Raw genomic sequence first — 19524 nt, forward strand, 5'->3', positions numbered from 1 at the left:
TTCATCAATTTTTAAAAAATGGTTGGTGCTTTTTGTTTCTTGTTAAAATATCTTTCCCTACCCCTATGATATTTTCCTAAAATTTTCTTTCAAATTTTTATTGTTTGACTTTTCACATTCTGGTATATAGTTTATTTATTTTTGTGTATGATATGAGAAAGAGGTTAAGGATCTTTTTTTCCCCCTAAGTAAGATAATTTGTAAAATGATCATTCAGAAATCTGTTCTTTAGTCTATTTGTCTGTTTAGTCTGGTAATGTTAAGTTCTCCAGATGTTTTCTTTTATAATATGTCCATGTCTAGTCTAGGGTCTTTGTATTTCCTTATTAACTTGTCATTCAGTTATCCCACTCCCTCAAGAAAGACAAACCAACCAACCTTCTGGGATTTTGATTGTGTTTGTAGTGAATTTATACATTGATGTGGGGGAAAATTGACTTTTAGTCAAATAATCCTTCCAGTCTATTAGCATAATTTATCTTGTTATCTACTGAGATCTTATAAAATTTCTCTCAGCAATGTTCTATAGTTTTTTTTAAACCCCTGTACTAGAGATTGAATACAGGGGTGCTTTACCACTGAGCTACATCCCCAGCCCTTTTTCCTTTTTATTTTGAGATGGAGTCTTGCTAGGTTGCCCAGACTGGCCTTGAATTTGTAATCCTCCGGGCTCAGCTTCCTAAGTAGCTGGGATTATGAGCATGTGCAGTCGTACCTGGTAGCATTTAATAGTTTGGATATTTTATGCCTTATTATCATTCAGTTTAATTTTTATTGTTATTTCTTATTTGATCTGTGGTTGTTTAGAAGTGTTTTACTTGCAAAAAAGGAAAATTTAAGTATCTGATTTTCATTTTAGGACTTTTTCTAATTGTCTTTTTCTTATTGATTTCTAGTTTAATTTTATTGTGGTCAGAGCATATATGCTGTATGGTTTTAATCCTCTGAACTTGTTGAAGTTTGGTTTATGTAAAATAACGAAATAATACAAAGCAAAGATTGTCATATTGGATAAAAAACAAAACCCAACAATATACTCTTCAAGAGAAACACTTTAAGGATACAAAAAGGTTAAAAGTAAAGGATGAAAAAAGATAGATGAGAGAGTAGGCCTGGGTCTATCCCACCACTGGCAGACACCTGCCTGAGCTCAGGCTCCAGCATAGGACCACCTCTTCTGACCAGCAGACCCCCGCTGGAGCTCAGGCCTGGCCTAGATCTGCCCATACAGACCTGCATGGGACCCAGGCTCAGAGTAGGCCTGGGTCCATCCCACCACCGGCAGACACCCACTAGAGCTCAGGCCTACACAGATCAGCCTACACCGACTTGTGGGACCCAGCCCAAGGGCAGGTCCAAGTCCGCCACCGCCCCCTCCCCAACTGGTAGCCCAAGCCTAACCCACTTCCATCTTGGGACACTGCAAACATCACTATAGCCTTCCCTACGCAGTAGCCCCTACCTTTTGACAACAGACAGGGCCTAGAAGCAGCTATAACTCATAGCAGGCATCCCAAAAGCAGTATAAGGCCCACCCTTTCATCCCATCTCTGTAAGATGTTGCATCCATCTTGGGGCACCTCCACTATTACCTTGAGTTACCTCGGCTATTACTGCCACCACCTTGAGTCACAGTAGCATACATTGAGGGACACCAGCAGGCTCTGGAAGCCCAACATCAAGGTGAGGTACAGACAATTTGCATGGATACTACAAGAATATAGGGTAGAAACTGTAATATCTCAGATTCACACTGCAAGAAAGGAAGACACATAGACAACATGAAAAAACAAAAGAGGAAAGTGCCCCAAACAAACCAGGATACTACAATAATAGAATCCATGACATTGAAGTAGATGAAATGTCAGGAAAGGAGTTCAGAAGGTTCATAATTAAAATTATCTGTGAATTGACACTCCAATAAAGAGATAAGAGATCAAATACAGGTAGCAAAAGATTACTTCAAGAAAGAGATAAAGACTCTTAAAAAAACAGTCAGAAATCCTTGAAATGAAGGAAACAATAAACCAAATAAAAACTCAATAAAAAGCATAACCAACAGACTAGATCCCTTGAAGAAAGAATGTCAGATAATGAAGACAAAGTATACAATCTGGAAAATAAAGTTGACCACACAGTGAAGATAGTAAGAAACCATGAACAGAACATCCAAGAATTATGGGAAAGCATCAAAAGACCAAATCTAAGAGTTATTGGGAGAGAGGAAGGTACAGAGTTTCAAACCAAAGGAATGCACAATCTCTTCAATGAGATAATATCAGAAAATATCCCAAGCATGAAGAATGAATTGGAAAAACCAAGAACAAGAAGCTTACAGGACACCAAATGTACAAAATCACAACAGATATGCACCGAGGCACATTATAATGTAAATGCCTAGCATACAGAATAAGGATAGAATCTTAACATATAGGGGGAGACCAATTTGTATTTCAGCAGGTTTTTCAACCCAGACCCTCAAAGCCAGGAGATCATGGAACAACATATACCAAACACTGAAAGAAAATGGATGCCAACCAAGAATATTATATCTAGCAAAATTAAGCTTTAGATTTGATGATGAAATAAAAACCTTCCATGATAAACAAAAGATAAAAGAATTTACAACTAGAAAGCCTGCACTACAGAACATTCTTGGCAAAATATTCTACGAAAAGAAAATGAAAAACAATGATGAAAATCAGCAGAGGGAGGTATTACACTAAAGGAAAAACTAATTAGAGGAGAAACCAAGTCAAGTTAAATACCAAAAATAAACAAAAATATCTGGGAATACAAATCGTGTCTCAATAATAACCCTGAATGTTACTAGCCTAAACTCACCAATCAAAAGACATAGACTAGCAGATTGGATCAAAAAAAAAAAAAAAAAGGAAAAAAAAAAGGGCCCAACAATATGCTCCCTCCAAGAGACTCATCTCATAGGAAAAGACATCCACAGACTGAAGTTGAAGGGTTGAGAAAAATTATACGGCTCACATTGATGGCAGAAGCAAGCAGGGGTTTCCATCCTCACATCAAATAAAGTAGACTTCAAGCTAAAGTTAATCAAAAGGGATAAAAAAGGACACTACATACTGCTCAAGGGACCATACAGCAACAAGACTTACCAATTATAAACATATATGCTCCAAACAATGGAGCATCTATATTCATCAAACAAACTCTTCTCAAGTTCTAGAGTCGAATAGACCACAACACAATAATTTTGGGTGACTTTAACACACCTCTTTCATCACTGGATAGATCTTCCAAACAAAAGCTGAACAAAGAAATTATAGAACTCAAGAATACAATCAATAACTTAGACTTAACTGACATACGTAGAATATTTCATCCTTCAATGAGTGTATACATGTTCTTCTCAGCAGCACATGGATCTCTCTAAAATAGACCATAAAACATGCCACAAAACAACTCTTGGCAAATATAAAAAAGTAGAGAAATTACCCTACATTCTTTCAGATCATAATGGGATGAAATTAGAAATTAATGATAAAATAAGAAATAAAAGCTACTCCAATACTTGGAGACTAAATAATATGCTACTGAATGAACAATGGGTTGCAGAAGACATGAAAGAGGAGATTAAAAGAAATTTTACAGGTGAATGAGAACACAGATAAAACATTAAAATCTCTGGGACACTATGAAGGCAGTTCTAAGAGGAAAGTTCATTGCATGGAGTTCATTCTTAAAAGAAAAAAAAGTTAACAAATAAATTACTTAATAAATGACTTATATCTCAAAGCCCTAGAAACAGAAGAACAAATCAACACAAAAAGGAGTAGGATACAGGAAATAATTAAAATAGAGCTGAAACCAATGAAACTGAAACAAAAGAACCAACTGAAAAAATTGACAGAACCAAAAGTTGGTTCTTTGAAAAAAATAAATAAAGGTGACAAACTCTTAGCCATGCTAGCGAAGAGAAACAGAGAGGAAACTCAAATTACTAACACATGATGAAAAAGGAAATATCACAACAGACACTACAGAAATACAGAAGATAATTAGAAATTATTTTGAAAACTTGTACTCCAATAAAATAGAAAATATCGAAGGTATCAACAAATTTCTAGAGTCATATGATTTGCCCAAATTGAATCAGGATAATATACACAATTTAAACAGATCAATTTAAAGCAATGAAATAGAAGTTGCCATCGGAAGCCTACCAATCAAGAAAATCCCAGGACTGAATGGATACACAGCTGAGTTCTACAAGGCCTTTAAAAAAGAACTAGTACCATTACTCTCCAATTTATTTCAGGAAATAGAAAAAGAGGGAGCACTTCCAAACTCATTCTATGAGGCCAGTATCACCCTGATCCCCAAACCAGGCAAAGACACATCAAAGAAAGAAAACCTCAGACCAATATCTCTAATGAATATAGATGCAAAAATTCTCAATAAAATTTTGGCAAATTAAACACAAAAACATATCAAAAAGATAGTGCACCACAATTAAGTGGGGTTTATCCCAGGGATGCAAGGTTCATTCAACATACAGAAACCAATAAATGTAATTCATCACAACAACAGAATCATAGGATCATCTCAATAGATGCAGAAAAAGCATGACAAAATGGAGCACCGCTTCATGTTCAAAACACTAGAAAAACTAGGGATGACAGGAACATATCTCAACATCGTAAAAGCTATCTATGCTAAGACCCAGGCCAACATCATTCTAAATGGAAAAAAAATTGAAAGCATTCCCTTTAAAAACTGGAACAAGACAGGGATGCCCTCTTGTACCACTTCTATTTAACACAGTTCTTGAAACACCAGCCAGAGCAATTACACAGATGAATGAAATTAAAGGGATACGGATAGGTAAAGAAGAACTCATATTAGCACTTTTTGCCAACAATATGATTCTATACCTAGAAGATCCAGAAAACTTCTAGAACTAGTAAATGAATTCAGCAAAGTAGCAGGATATAAAATTAACACACACTAATCAAAGGCATTTCTGATATCAGTGACAAATCCTCCGAAAGGGAAATGAGAAAACTACCCCATTTTCTGTAGCCTCAAAAAAAATAAAATAAAATAAAATACTTGGGAGTCAACTTAATGAAAGAGGTGAAAGACCTCTACAATGAAAACTACAGAATGCTAAAGAAATAAATCAAAGGTGACCTTAGAAGATGGAAAGATCTACCTTGTTCTTGGATAGATAGAATTGATATTGTCAAAATGATAACATATGGACAAAAGAAGTATACAGATTTAATGCAATTCCAATCAAAATCCCAATGATATTCCTCATAGAAATAGAAAAAAGCAGGCAGAAGATAACTGAAGACGACGGCAGAAGAAGTTGGAGAAGAAGATGGCGAAAGAGAAGAAGACGGCGAAAGAGAAGAAGACGGCAGAAGAGAAGAAGACCCATCCTCATGCAGTGTGTTGAACTGCGAGTCTTCTACACTGATCTTCAACAAATACTTGTTCCATGTGGCCTGAGGATTCCATTCTTCGTGTTTGTGGGAGAAGACCTTTAAAAGAAAAAGACGTTGAGGTGTTTCCAGCAGTGAATGTGACCTGTGCTGAGGCCCTGGAAGACACCATCAATGTGACATGTTGGGCTTTTGGCTTCTATCCCCAGAATATCTCTGTGACCTGGCTTCAGGATGGAGAACCCCTGAGCCAGGGCACCCAGCAGTCTGGTGGTATCTTTTCCTATGAGAATGGGACCTACCAGACCTGGGTGTCTACCAGGATTCCCCAAGGACAGGAGCAGGGGTTCAGCTGCCATGTGGGACACAGTGGGAACAACAGCACTGGCCTTGTGTCCTGTGGTGAGCCTGGGGGTCCCAGCAATGGTTCCCAACCAGGGACTGCACTGCTGCTTCCGAGCCAATGGGCTGCCTTCCTGGGTGTAGCTGCTGCTGCTGTTGCTGTGATTATGATTATTGTTTGTGTCTGCTCCTGCAAGAAAAGGAAGACAAAATCTACTGCAGATGGTTCAGATCCTTCTACAGGAGTGCCCCCTGCGAGAGACCTGGATTGTGACCACAATAATGCAAAGGAACAGAAGATGGGCCTACAGTTCACACTGCAGAATCTAAGCAAAACCCTAGTTTTCTTTGGGAAGAAGACCTCTGAGGACTGTGAGGATTGTGGCCAGCAGAAGTCCCTGCTAGGAATGGAGGAAGGGAGTTCAGGGAAGCCTCAGTGAAAAGAAACCCTTGGGGAAGAGCTGGGTTCCCAGCAGTAGGTAAACCATGCAGAGCCCCTGAGCCTATATGACCCAGATCAGCAGCAGAGGACACCAAGTGACTACACTGGATCCACAGAGTTGGGGTGTCAACCTTTGCTGAAAGCTCCTGGGGCTTCGGGGGGAGCTTGCACTGGGCAGCCCTACTGTGAGAAGCACTTTTTGTCTTGGTGCCTTGGTTTCCTCATCTCTACAATGTGAAAATGTATGTTTGCTAACTTATGCACCTGTTCTGTACTAGTATCCTTATTATTTTACTGTATTTTAGCATATTACATATAATAATTGTATTTTAATAAATGAGATTATTTGTAAGTGTCCTTATTCTGCCTCCTCCCAAGAAACCTAAAATACTCTCCTTCAGTGTTGAGGGAACTTCAAACCCTCTCTGACTCTCTGTCTTACCTCTTGTCTGTATCATTTTACATTATAAATGTTTAAATATTTTTAAATGTGAAAAAAAAAAAGAAATAGAAAAAGCAGACATGAAATTCATCTGGAAAAATAAGAGACTCAGAATAGCTAAAGCAATCCTTAGCAAGGAGAGTGAAGTAGGTGGCATCACTATACCTGGCCTTAAACTATACTACAGAGCAACAGTAAAACAAACAGCATGGTATTGGCACCAAAATAGACTGGTAGACCAATGGTACATAATAGAGGACACAGAGACTAACCCTCATAATTACAGTTATCTTATATTTGACAAAGGCGCCAAAAACATACATTGGAGAAAAGATAGCCTCTTCAACAAATGGTGATGGGAAAATTAGAAATCTATATGCAACAAAATGGAATTAAACCCCCCTTTCTCACCCTGCTCAAAACTCAATTCAAAGTGGATCACTGACCTAGGAATTAAACCAGAGACACTACGTCTATTAGAAGAAAAAGTAGATCTAACCCTCCATCATGTCAGATTAGGCCCCATCTTCCTTAATAAGACTCCCATAGTGCAAGAATTAATATCAAGACTCAATAAATGGGATGGATTCAAACTAAAAAGCTTCTTCTCAGTAAAAGAAACAGTGAGGTGAGTAGAAAGCCTACTAATTGGGAACAAATTCTTACCACATGTATGTCAGATAGAGCACTAATCTCCAGGCTACACAAAGAACTAAAACATCTAAACATCAAAAACAAATAACCCAATCAATAAATGAGCCAAAGAACTGAACAGACACTTCTCAGAAGATGATATACAATCAATCAACAAATGTATGAAAATATGTTCAACATCTCTAGCAATTAGAGAAATGCAAATCAAAATTACTCTAAGATTTCATGTCACTCCAGTCAGAATGACATCTATTAAGAATACAAACAATAAGTGTTGGCGAGGATATGGGAAAGGGGCACACTCATACTTTGCTGGTGGGACTGCAAATTGGTATAGCCAATATGGAAAGCAGGATGGAGATTCCTTGAAAAACTGGGAATGGAACCACCATTTGAGCCAGCTATCTCACTCCTCAGCTATCCCAAAAGACTTAAAAACAGTATACAACAGGGACACAGCCACATCAATGTTTATAGCAACACAATTCACAATAGCTAAACTGTAGAACCTAGATGCCCTGCAGTAGATGAATGGATAAAGAAACTCTGGTATATATACACAATGGAATATTACCCGTATTAAAAGAGAATAAAATCATGGCATTTGCAGGTCAATGGATGGAGCTGGAGAATGTAATGCTAAGTGAAATTAACCAATCCCCCAAAACGAAATGCTGAATGATTTCTCTGATTCATAATATGCTGGGGGCAGGGGGATGGGAGGATTAAATGAACTCTAGATAGGGCAAAGGGGAAAAGAGGAACGGGGAGGGTAAGGGAGGGGGTATAGGGGTAGGAAAGATGGCCATCATTACCCTAAGTACATGTATTGAAGACATGAAGGATGTGATTCTATTTTGTGTACAACCAGAGACATGAAAAATTGTGTAATATGAATTGTCATGCATATATACCAAATTAAAATTTTAAAAAAATTAAAAAGGCATAGAATGGCTAAAAAGATTAAAAAAACAAGACTCAAACAAAAAAAGATAGAGGATACATGCTAAGCAAAATAAAGCAGGGGTAGGTATATTAATACCAGACAAAGTATTCTCTAGGTCAAGAAGTATTAATAGAGACAAAATGGATATTTTATAGGTAAATTCAGTGTAATATATAAAAACTCTTCATTTGGATGCACCTAATTATAAAGTTTAAAAATATATAAAGCAGCAGCTTGGTTGTGGCTCAGTGGTAGAGCGCTGGCCTAGCACATGCCAGGCGCTGGATTTAATCATCAGCACCACATAAAAATAAATAAATGAAACTGAAGGTGTTGTGTCCAACTACAATCAAAAAATATTTTTAAAAAAATATTTATTTTTTAGTTGTGGTTGGACACAATATCTTTATTTATTTATTTTTATGTGGTGCTGAGAATTGAACCCAGGGCCCCGCACTTGCTAGGCAAGCGCTCTACCACTGAGCCACAACCCCAGCCCCCCAAAAAATATTTTTAAAGAAAGCAAAAGTTAAATGCAATAGTAGAGTAATAGTGAAATTCATAGTTAGAGATTTAAATATAGCACTTTTGATAATGAACAGCTAAAACATCAGTAAGGGTATGGAAGATTAAAAATCATGATTAACTGATCTAAGCTTCCTATGTATGTATATACTAGAGTGAATCTCACCAATATGTTCATCCACAAAACACTAATTAAAAAAAACTATAAATAAATAGCAGAAAGATCAGTAGAGGGAAGGGAACAGGGTAGAGAGGAGGGGAGGGAAAAGGGGGAAGTATTGGGAACTGAATTAGAACAAATATATTCCATGTTTATATAATCATGTCTAAAATGAGTCCTAATGTTATATATAACTAAAATGAACCAATAAGAACTCTCAACAAGTACTTATGAAAAATGATTAGTAACAATGAACTCATTGAAACATAAAACATTTAACAACATTTTTGAGGATTTATGTATCTCCTAAAATATTACTTCTGCTCAATTTTCTCCCTTTCTGAGAATTCAGTATTTATATTCAATCTTTTAGGTGTATTTTACATGTAATTTATGTTCAGTTCTTTTTTTTCTCTTTTGCTTTGATCTGGCTATTTTCTGTTTAAAATTTGTCATATTGGATAAAAAACAAATTCCAATAATACACTGTTCTTTTGATATATTTGAGAGAATGACTAGAGATTGAACACATGGGCACTTTACCATTAAGCTACATTCCAAGTACTTTCTATTTTTAGTTTGAGACAGGATTTCACTAAATTGCTGAGGTTGTCCTGGAACTGAGGTGATCCTTCTGCCTTACCCACCAGAGTCACTAAAATTATAGCTGTGCATCACTGTGCCTTGTTCAATCTGAGTGTTTTTTATTTTCTTTTATTTTTCCCCCTGTTTTGGTGGTGCTAGGTATCTGAGTTCTTTCTTTATTTTTTACTTTGTTAATTTTTATTTTGTGTACTGGGTACTGAGCCTAGGGGTCCCTCATTACTGAGCTGCATCCCCAGCCCTTTTTATTGTATATTTTAAGACAGGCTTTCACTAAATTGCTGGGGCTAGCCTTCAACTTGCAATCCTTCTGCCCTCCTGAATATCTGAGATTACAGGCCCACCATCATGACCAGCTCCTTTGAATTCTTTCTTTTCTTTTTTTGGTACCAGGGATTGAACCAGGGGTTCTTATCCTCAGCCCTTTTTATGTTTCATCACTAATTACTGAGGATAGCTTTGAACTCAGATCCTCTGGCCTCAGCCATCTGAGCCGATGGAATTATAGGTGTGCACTACACTACAACCGGCTTCTTTGAATTTTTTAATCTTATATTCTACTGTTTAACCCATTTAGTAGGTTTAAACTTTCAAATATCAATTTTTCTTTACTCTTCTATCTCCCTGTCCAAAATTCACATTCTTCTATCTATTATGTCTATCTTTTCCTATATTTTCTTTAACATATCAGTATGGTTATTTTAAAATACTTGTCTAGTAAACTCTTACATCTGGATCATTTATGTGACTGCTTATTTTTCCTCCAGATTATTGGTTGTGTTTTCCTTCAGGTGTAATAACTTATCTTATTAAATGCTAGATGATGTGTATAAAAAATAGAAGATCCAGATGATTTTACCTTCCATCATGTATAGGTGTCAGCTTTTCTCCTGTTAGGTTTGTTTGGTGAGGCACGGATCACCCTTCGACAGAGATGGAACTGCGTTGGAGTTGGGTTATAGTTTTACAAGACTGGGTCTAGCTCTGATTTGTCTCAGTTTCAAAGTCATGTCCTGAATTTTTATTGAGAGTTGGTAGATTTTTTTCACCTTAGCCTTGAAAGTCTATAAGAGATTCAGTTCTCACAAAAGGTTTATTTCTCTGTGCCCCAGTGTTGTTCTTCTGTATGGCCCAAGTCTGATTCTCAGCCCTCACCTAGAATCATCAGATGCCTCCAGGGAAGGTATTGATGTGCAATTGTCAATTCACCTTAAAAAGGCTTTTTTTTTTTCCTTTCTGGATTTTTGTTAATCTAGACTGGTTCTCAAACATTTTGGTCTTAGGACCATTTTACTCTTAAAATCATTTGGAACTTTAAAGAACATTTTTTTGGGGGGGCAGGATTGTTGATATTTACCCTGTTAGAAATTAAAAATGAGAAAATTTTTAAAAATTAATTCCTTTAAAAGAACTATATTAAACCCCTTGCCTTTTAACACAAATAACATATTTTCTGAAAAGACTAAATTAAAAAAAAAACAATGAAAAATGACTCTTTACAAATTTGCAAATCTTTTAAATGTCTGGCTTAATAGACTGTTAGATTCTTACATTAGTGTCTGTATTCAGTCTGTGATTTCAAACATCATATAGCCCCTGGAGAACTCTGCAGTTCAGTTGTGAAAGAAGATGAGTGAAAAAGGTAATGTGTTAGTATTATTATGAAAACAGTGTTGATCTCATGAATTCTCTGAAAGGTGCTAGGGACACTTGGAGGTCCCTGGATTATACTTAGGGAACTGTGGACCTACTCTTCATCACTTCTTTGGCTCTCTGATGTTTTAAAAAATCTGATTTTCATAATTTATGCACCTTTTTTCCAGATGTTGGTTCAGAATTATTCTTCTACCATGACCTGTTGCATTAATCTATTATTCTTCTACTATGAGAAATGCAGAAATCCTATGAATGGTAGTAATAAAGCCCTGTGGCAGTGGAAGTCTGGTGATAATATTTAAAATATATACATTAGTAGTTATGAACTTGGGCTGCCATATTAAAATGATCTGGGGAGTTTTTAAACAGTTTTGAATGCCCAGGTCAATGCCCAGATAATTAAATGAGAATTTCTAAGTTAGGGGACAGGTATCTGTATTTTAAAAGTTTCCCCATGTGATTAAAGTGTGTGACAATATTGAAAACCATAGGCATAGAATAAAAGAATAGGACTTGTGAACTCTGACTTACCCATCTATTGTCTTCTTTTCCTCAGGCATTTGTTACTTATGTGTTGAACAGTGTGTCTGTCTCTGTCTCTCTGCTTCTGATCATCTTCATATCCCTATTTAATAGTTATTTCTCTCATTAAACAAACAGATTTTTTAGCCTGGTGGGCCAGCCTCCCAGGATGATCATATTTTCCTATATTTACTCTCTTTTTTTTTTCTCTTCTACATCCATTCTTCCCTACTTAGTTTATCCTGTTCCTTTAACTCTTTTATTTTTTTTATTTATTTAAAGAGAGAGAGAGAGAATTTTAATATTTATTTTTTAGTTTTCTGCGGACACAACATCTTTCTTTGTATGTGGTGCTGAGGATCGAACCCAGGCCGCACACATGCCAGGCGAGCATGCTACTGCTTGAGCCACATCCGCAGCCCCACTTTAACTCTTTTAAATGTACAAGTTGATCATAAATTTTCAGATTTGGTTTATTAGCCTCTAAGATATCTGTTCTTCATTTTAAATCCATAAAACCAGGAGAGGGGCATTTTATAGTTGTTTTTTTTTCCCAAGATCCTAAATCAAATGAAGATTGATGCTTTCACTGGCTCTCACAGGAAGAAAGGTGTCCTGTTCTTTACTAAGACCCTCCTGGCCTGGGTTAGGCTGTGGGATACATGGCCTCAGTGGCTGAAGTTGGAGATTATGAGACTGTTCTCAATCTTGAGCACTCTGGGATTCTGAACAGCTGAAGGTTAGCATCCAGCTGGGAGAGTTGGGGATCACTTTTACTGGTAGCCTGAGTGAGATAGTAAGGAATCCAGTGTATGTAATGTGTGTGTATACTTTCAGGTCTTTCACACTTGTGTGCTTTGTGTCAATCTGCCTTATTGTGTGCCCCTTATAGAGAAAGTCAGTGAGGAGATTTCTACTTATACATTGGTTCCTTCATTTCTGGACCTCTGTTGGCATTACCTAAGTTAGGTATGGGAAAACTCATTTTCTTTCCATCTCAGAGTACTTTTCAAAGACTACCTGCCCTGTTTACAGAGAGATCATAGACTTCGAATGTAGGCTTGAAATGACTTTGGAGAGCATTAAGGCTAATGTACTCCTGGGTTAGGAATCATCTGACATGATTTGTTTACATATCTTCCACAAAAAATAGCCCACTCTCTTCTGAAATCACCCCTTTACAGATGGTTTGGATTTGTATGAAAGAAAGGTTCTACTCCCATAAAATAAGATCTTCTAAGAAAACACAAGGTCACACAGCCATCAAGTGACAGACCAGGGACCAGAACTAGATTTCAGATTCCCAACTGAATACTTTTTTCCCCCTTTTTTATTAGTGCATATTAATTATATAGAAGAGTGGCTTCCACTGAGGCATATTTGTATATGCATATAACATAAAATGATTGATTTTACTCCCCAGTACCTCTCCTTACCTTCCTCTACACTAATGGTCTCTCTTCTACATTCATGACATCCTCTTCCTGCCCTACCCCACAACTTCCAGATATGAGAGAAAACAGATAGTACTTGTCTTGAGTCTGACTTTCTGAGTCTGATGGTCTCTAGGTTCACCCATTTTCTGCAAATGACACAATTTCCTAACCAAGTACTTTCCTGCCACGTTGAGCTACTTTGAGGCCCAAGCATAGATCCTAACTCTTAGTAAGGTGATGCCCCAAGTGACCTGTTCCTGAAGAGATTAGGGAAGATACATGATGAGGAGTGTCAGCTTATATGATAGAAGAGTACCCTAGAGTGGGAGCAAAAAATATCTCTTTGAATTCTGGTTGACCCTATTGACTGTGTGATCTTGAGTAGGTTACTTTCCTTCTCTGAGCTTATTTCCTTATACATGAAATTGAAGAACAATGCTTGCCCTTTCTCCTTCCTGAGCAAGTTGTAAGGCAGATAAAAGCTCTGAATTCTGAAGCATCATAGAGAGGTGTTGGAAAGGATATCAGTAAACAAAGAATCAGTAAAAAAAAAAAAAAAAAAACCCTCACATTCTCTTGTTTGTATAGGTTCGGGAGGCCTTGAGAAAAGCAGAGAAGGAGCTGGAATCACACAGCTCATGGTATGCTCCAGAGGCCCTTCAGAAGTGGCTACAGCTGACACATGAGGTGGAGGTGCAGTACTACAACATCAAGAAGCAAAATGCTGAGAAGCAGCTGCTGGTGGCTAAGGAGGGGGTGAGACCTGCCCTTCTGTGGTCCTCCTTCTGCCCCCTTCTTACCTCCCCACCCTTCTCTGTTTTCCCAGCCCTCTTTCTCTTCTTTGCCTCATCTTATACCTCCCTTTGGGCAAAGAGATATCCTGTGGTGGGTTCTATTTCTTTTCCTGATATACAGCTCCTGATAATGTCCTAAGCTTCTGGAGGAGGGAATAAGGGTGTATGGGTATACCCTCCTGCCTTCTGGGAAAGATGAAGCAAGTGAAAGCAGGTAGAGGTAAATGTCTCCCAGGCCCAGGCTGTTGTTGGAACAGAGGTTCTCCTTCCTGACAGGGAATCCTTTTGCTTCTTTCCTCTTTTCCTTTATTCCCTCTCACTGCCTTCATTTTCCCTTCCCATCTTTCTCTTCCTTGGGTAGCCCAAGATGTGTTAAGAGAAAGGGAACCCAGTCACAGGAAGCCCTTTCTCATTTCTTTCAACCTCTAATCCTGCTCTCTTTAAGCTGGGGGCCTCATCTTTGCAGGCTGAGAAGATAAAAAAGAAGAGAAACACACTCTTTGGTACCTTCCATGTGGCCCACAGCTCTTCCCTGGATGATGTGGATCATAAAATCCTAACAGCTAAGTAAGTAGCACCAGTTATCAACTCTGGCAATGTCCATACTACCTTTAGAATTTGAGGGCATATAGAGCTTCTAATCCTTTCCTTATGGGGGAGTGACAGCTCTGCTCTCCCACCCTAGGCCTGATTCAGCTCCCACCTTGTTTATAAGTTTATTGGGTTTATAATTCACACACATACCTCCAGCTTGTTTCTCTGAAAAGAGGCCTCATTCTTTTTGGGACTCCCATCCAGTCCATGACTATAGTTGTCTTTTATTTGTCTTCAGGCAAGCACTGAGCGAGGTGACAGCAGCACTGAGGGAGCGCCTGCACCGCTGGCAACAGATCGAGATCCTCTGTGGTTTCCAGATTGTTAATAACCCGGGCATGCACTCACTGGTAGCTGCCCTCAATATAGATCCCAGCTGGATGGGCAGTACACGCCCAAACCCCACCCACTTCATCATGACCGACGACGTGGATGACATGGATGAGGAAATTGTGTCACCGTTGTCCATGCAGTGTAGGTGACCTCATTGGTGGAGTTTGAGGAAAGGAATCTTTGATACACGCTGAAAAGTCCATGGCCTCTGCTGGGCTTAAATAGCACATGGGATGGATAACCAGGGAAACACTTCACCTCATGACCTTGGTTAATAAAGCACAATTCACATCAGGGTTTTTTTTTAAATTTTTTTTTGTTTTTAGAGAATTTTAATATTTTTTTTTAGTTTTCGGTGGACACAACATCCTTGTTTGTATGTGGTGCTGAGGATCGAACCCGGGCTGCACTCATGGCAGGCGAGCGCGCTACCGCTTGAGCCACATCCCCAGCCCAGGGTTTTTTTTTTTAATAGTTGTCCTTTTGATGGTTTTTCCTTGCTATTTGCCCTGTTTGTCCTGGGCTGATTGTGTTAAATGTGTTTTTCTTCATTCTTTGTTTTCCTATTTATTCTCCCTCCTCTCCCCAGCTATCTACTTTTATAAAAATAATTTTCTTTAGGGATTTTGATTCACTATGAAAAATGGCATTCATTTCATTGCATTTTTTATTTTCCTTATTTGTAATTGCTAAAACAGATGAATGGAATGATGTTTCTCTTCTCTTTGCCTTTTTGTGGGAGGCCCCATTAAGCAACAGTCCCTTAAAGTGATATACCTTTAAAGTCTCCCAGCTGGGAAGACATTCTTGCCCAGGAGGGACCTCCTACACAAGCATGTCTTGCTTTCCATCTGAGCTCTTGAACCTCCCCATTCTCTGTCCTGGGCCTTCCCTCTCCCTTGCAAGTGATGAGAGTGAGTAGAGCCATTCCAAAAGGAACAACATTCTAGGTGAATTCCTTAGTAAATGATGGGACTTTTCCTTTATTGACCCACCACTGAATTTTCCTTTTGGATGAAAGGTTATTTTAGTTAAAAATAATAGGCCTTATGGTAAAGCTATTGTGGCACCAGTTCTGAGGGAATGGCAGAAAGCCATGGCTTGTTTAGGGACTCACTTTCAGAAGGCTAGATCCTTTCCTTGGGCTGGATCCTCACTCTAAACAAAATTTATTTGTAAATTTCGCAGTGATACTTTGTCCCTAGCCAAGTCTCTTTGTCTCCCTGATCTTATTAGGACTTTAGTGAAAGGGCTACGAAGATTTGGATCATAGACAGGTAGAGCTGGATCCTGCCTTGACAGTTTACATGTTTCTATGTTCTACAGGTTGAGAGGGACCTTAATTAGCTCTGAGCAATTAATCCATGCCCTGTCCCCAGCTTTTCCCATCTCTCATTGATGGGCAGGCTGAAGCCCTCCATAAATCAGATTCTCTTCTCCTTTTGGCCTGGGTGTTGACCCTAGATGCTGCCTGGCTGATGGGGCGTAGGTTCAGTGACCGCTCTCTCTGCTCTACATCCGCCGGCTCGGATGATCAGTCCCTCTGGAAATACCCGGGTTTGAGGAGCCCCTTTGGGGCTTTTGTTTTTTCCAACTTTTGGGACTAAACCAACACTCCTACCCCCATGGACCCCCTTTCCTGCCTGCCTCACATCCCTGCTTGCTCCCTTTGTCCCCTCAGCACCATCCTTACTAACTGCAGGGAGGGGTTTCGGGGGTGAGAAGAATCAGCCTGCTCAGCCAAGAGCTGGAGAGAGAATATTCATAGTGATGAAAATCTTTGGCTCTCCCTTCAGCCCAGTGACACAGGTGTCTTAGTTGCCTTTCTTCCAGCTGGGCTAGGAGGGAAAGAGGGAAGGAAAAAACGGGCCTTTTATCTTTTTCAGGTTTCTCACCTCCTTCCTGTTTTTACCTTCTTCCTTCCTCTTCCCCTTCATATTATGGGCTTCCTTTTTCTCTTCAGCCTCTTTCTAATGCCTTGAAGGCCACCAGCCTTAGAAGCCCTGCCTTCCAACTCTCTATCACTATGTAACTGTGCTTTTTCCTAGAGTCCCTTCCAAGGCTTCTGCCACCCTTTTAACCTGGGCCTTTCTCACATCTTAAGGAGAAATCAGGGCAGCTAATCTCTCAAGGTGAAGGAAAAGAGACAAAGGTCTACATTTATTTTTCAGTTTGAGCTGGGATTGAGCCAAAGCTGGATGCTCTGCAGTTACCTGGTGTCCAGCTACCCCTTCACTGGGCATGGTGGTTTCAATCTTCCAAGAGCCTGATTAGCAGAATTGATCCAAGAGATGGATCATAGTTGTTTACATGCATATTAGAGAAATATGTAGAGTAAAAAAGGGTAAATAGTAGTATCGAAAAGGCATTCATAGTCTCACCATAGCTGAGCACTTGTTTTTTTAGTCTTTTATCTGTGAAAATTTTAAAACAGTGAAGGTAATGATAACCACAACCATTTATTGAGTGCTATGACCTATGATAGGTATTTAAAGATATTACTTTGAAGTATCAGAACAACACTGCAGACTTTTACAAATTATGAATTGAAATGAGATGTAACTTGTATAAGATCAAGCTAGAAGTGGAAAGGTCTGGTCTCAAACTCTAGTATTTTAAAACCAACATTCAGTGTTATTAAATATACTTTTTTTCTTTCTTTTTTTGGTACCAGGGATTAGATCCAAGGGCACTTAACTACTGAGCCACTCTTTTTTTTTTACGTTGTCTATTTTTAAGTCTGGGTCTCACACTAGGTTGCTGACAGCCTTGCTAAGTTGTTGAGGCTGGTTTTGAACCTGTGATCCTTCCTATCTCAGGCTCTTGAGTTGCTGAGATTACAGGCATGTGCCACCATGCCTGGCTACATATGCTTATTATTTTTTTTAATCCTTTTTCTTCCCCTGAGCATTTCACCAGGTATTTTTCTGTTTTTAAAATCTCACTTTTTTTTTTTTTTTTTTTGGTACCAGGGATTGAGGATTGAACCTACTTAACCACTTAACCACATCCACAGCCCTTTTTGTGTTTTATTTAGAGACAGGATCTCATTGAGTTGCTTAGCACCTTGCTTTTTGCTAAGGCTGGCTTTGAACTTGCAATCCTCCTGTCTCAGCCTCTTGAGTCGCTGGGATTACAGGCGTGCGCCACCACACCTGGCATGAGTCTCACTTTTAATATCCCTATAGTATATGTATTCTTGTTTTCCCATTGTCCTACCTTTATGTTTACTTTCATACAATTATTAATAGTGATCTGGTGAAAATGTTTGTGTGTAAGTCCTTGTCTAAGTTACAAGTTATTTCCTGAAGTTGGCGTTCTGAAAAGGCTGGTTCTTAGTGCTCTCCCGGACCTTGCTCCAAATTCCTGTTCGACCCTTCCCTGCCTATGTCCTCCCACTAACTGCCTTACCACCTCCCTTTATAGTGATATTGGCCTTAGGTCTCCTTCCATTGGAGTTCCCACTAAAACTGATCTGGGCACTTCATCTTCAATTTCCCACCCTTTTTGGACCCCTGGTGGGAGGTTTTTGGGAGGTGGTACCCCATTCTTTAGATTGGGCATCAAAGACCCAGAGTGATCTCCAGCAGGCATTTCTCTATGGCCACCTGCTTGCCTGCTGCCCAAAGGGAATTGGCCCTTTCTCACACTTTCTCCACTCTCCTTGCAGCCCCCAGCCTGCAGAGCAGTGTCCGGCAGCGCCTGACGGAACCACAGCATGGCCTGGGATCTCAGAGGTTGGTAGAGGGCGAGGCTGGCCACTTCTTGACGAGCCGGGTCTCTCTGCGGCGAATGCGCAGCCTTTCATCTGGACAGTCTTTCAATTCTGAAGGCCACGGGACCAGCCCACCACCTGCCTCTGCTTCTTCTTCCTGTTCCTCTTCCACTACCATCACCACCACCACCATCACCACCGTCCATGTCCACCCTATTTATTATCCCCACAGCACTTCCGATTTCCTCCAGATGGATCCCTACCCTGACCCACCCCCTTCTGACAACACCGCTGTGATGCCTGGGCATTCAGAGAGCTTGGGGTATCAGCTGTCTCTCTTCTCTTTCTTCCTTCCCTTCCTCTGCTTTTACCTTGGCCTTTGCCTGTTGGCTGCTGCTTGGTCAACTCTGGGGATGTGTGCAGTGGGGAATTTTCTCCTTGTCCTGTTCTTTCCCAGCTGTGGGGCTCCCTTTTAAGATCAGAAATTTCCTACACTTTTCTTCCCTTCTCTGTGTGGGGTTTGCTGATTCTTCCCCATGATCCTATAGCACTTTTGCCTAAACTATGTTCTTCTACATGCATTATAATTCTCAGTGGGGCCCCTGCTTCTTTACTCCTTCAATAAGCATATATCAATGTCTACTCTGTGCCAGGTTCTTCTGGACATGGGGATTCATTTTTAGATGATAAGATACAATTCCAGTCTTCATGAACTACAGTCTGGTCCATGAATAATTATGGATCAATCTGATAAGTGCTATGGGGATGTTGAGGAAGGAGGAGTGACTAACAGTGTGTACCTCGGGGGGAACGCTTCACAAAGGAGATGACATTTGTGCTAACACCCTGTTTACAGGGAAGAGAAAGTATTCTAGGCAGAGGAAACATTATACACAGAGGCTAGAACGATGAAAATCTCAGAAAAGCTATGGAT

At 39.4% G+C, this 19524-nt stretch overlaps 1 protein-coding gene across 9 annotated transcripts in view; it reads left to right on the forward strand.

Annotated features, from left to right (window-relative positions):
• STIM1 (stromal interaction molecule 1) overlaps positions 1-19524 on the forward strand; it is a 225818-nt gene that overhangs the window by 201058 nt on the left and 5236 nt on the right. For 4 of the 9 annotated variants that reach the window (XM_081281997.1, XM_081282001.1, XM_081281999.1 and 1 more), the window contains exons 8-12: positions 13743-13910; positions 14415-14515; positions 14781-15016; positions 16340-16432; positions 18546-18612. In XM_081281997.1, the coding sequence (XP_081138123.1) occupies positions 13743-13910; positions 14415-14515; positions 14781-15016; positions 16340-16432; positions 18546-18612 (665 nt within the window). Of the gene's footprint in view, positions 1-13742; positions 13911-14414; positions 14516-14780; positions 15017-16339; positions 16433-18545; positions 18913-19524 lie in introns of all 9 variants that reach the window. The other 5 variants (XM_081281998.1, XM_081282003.1, XM_081282002.1 and 2 more) reach the window with 3 other exon arrangements.

Source organism: Spermophilus citellus (genome assembly GCF_964194105.1).
Source record: "Spermophilus citellus genome assembly, chromosome: 2".
NCBI classification, from domain to species: domain Eukaryota; kingdom Metazoa; phylum Chordata; class Mammalia; order Rodentia; family Sciuridae; genus Spermophilus; species Spermophilus citellus.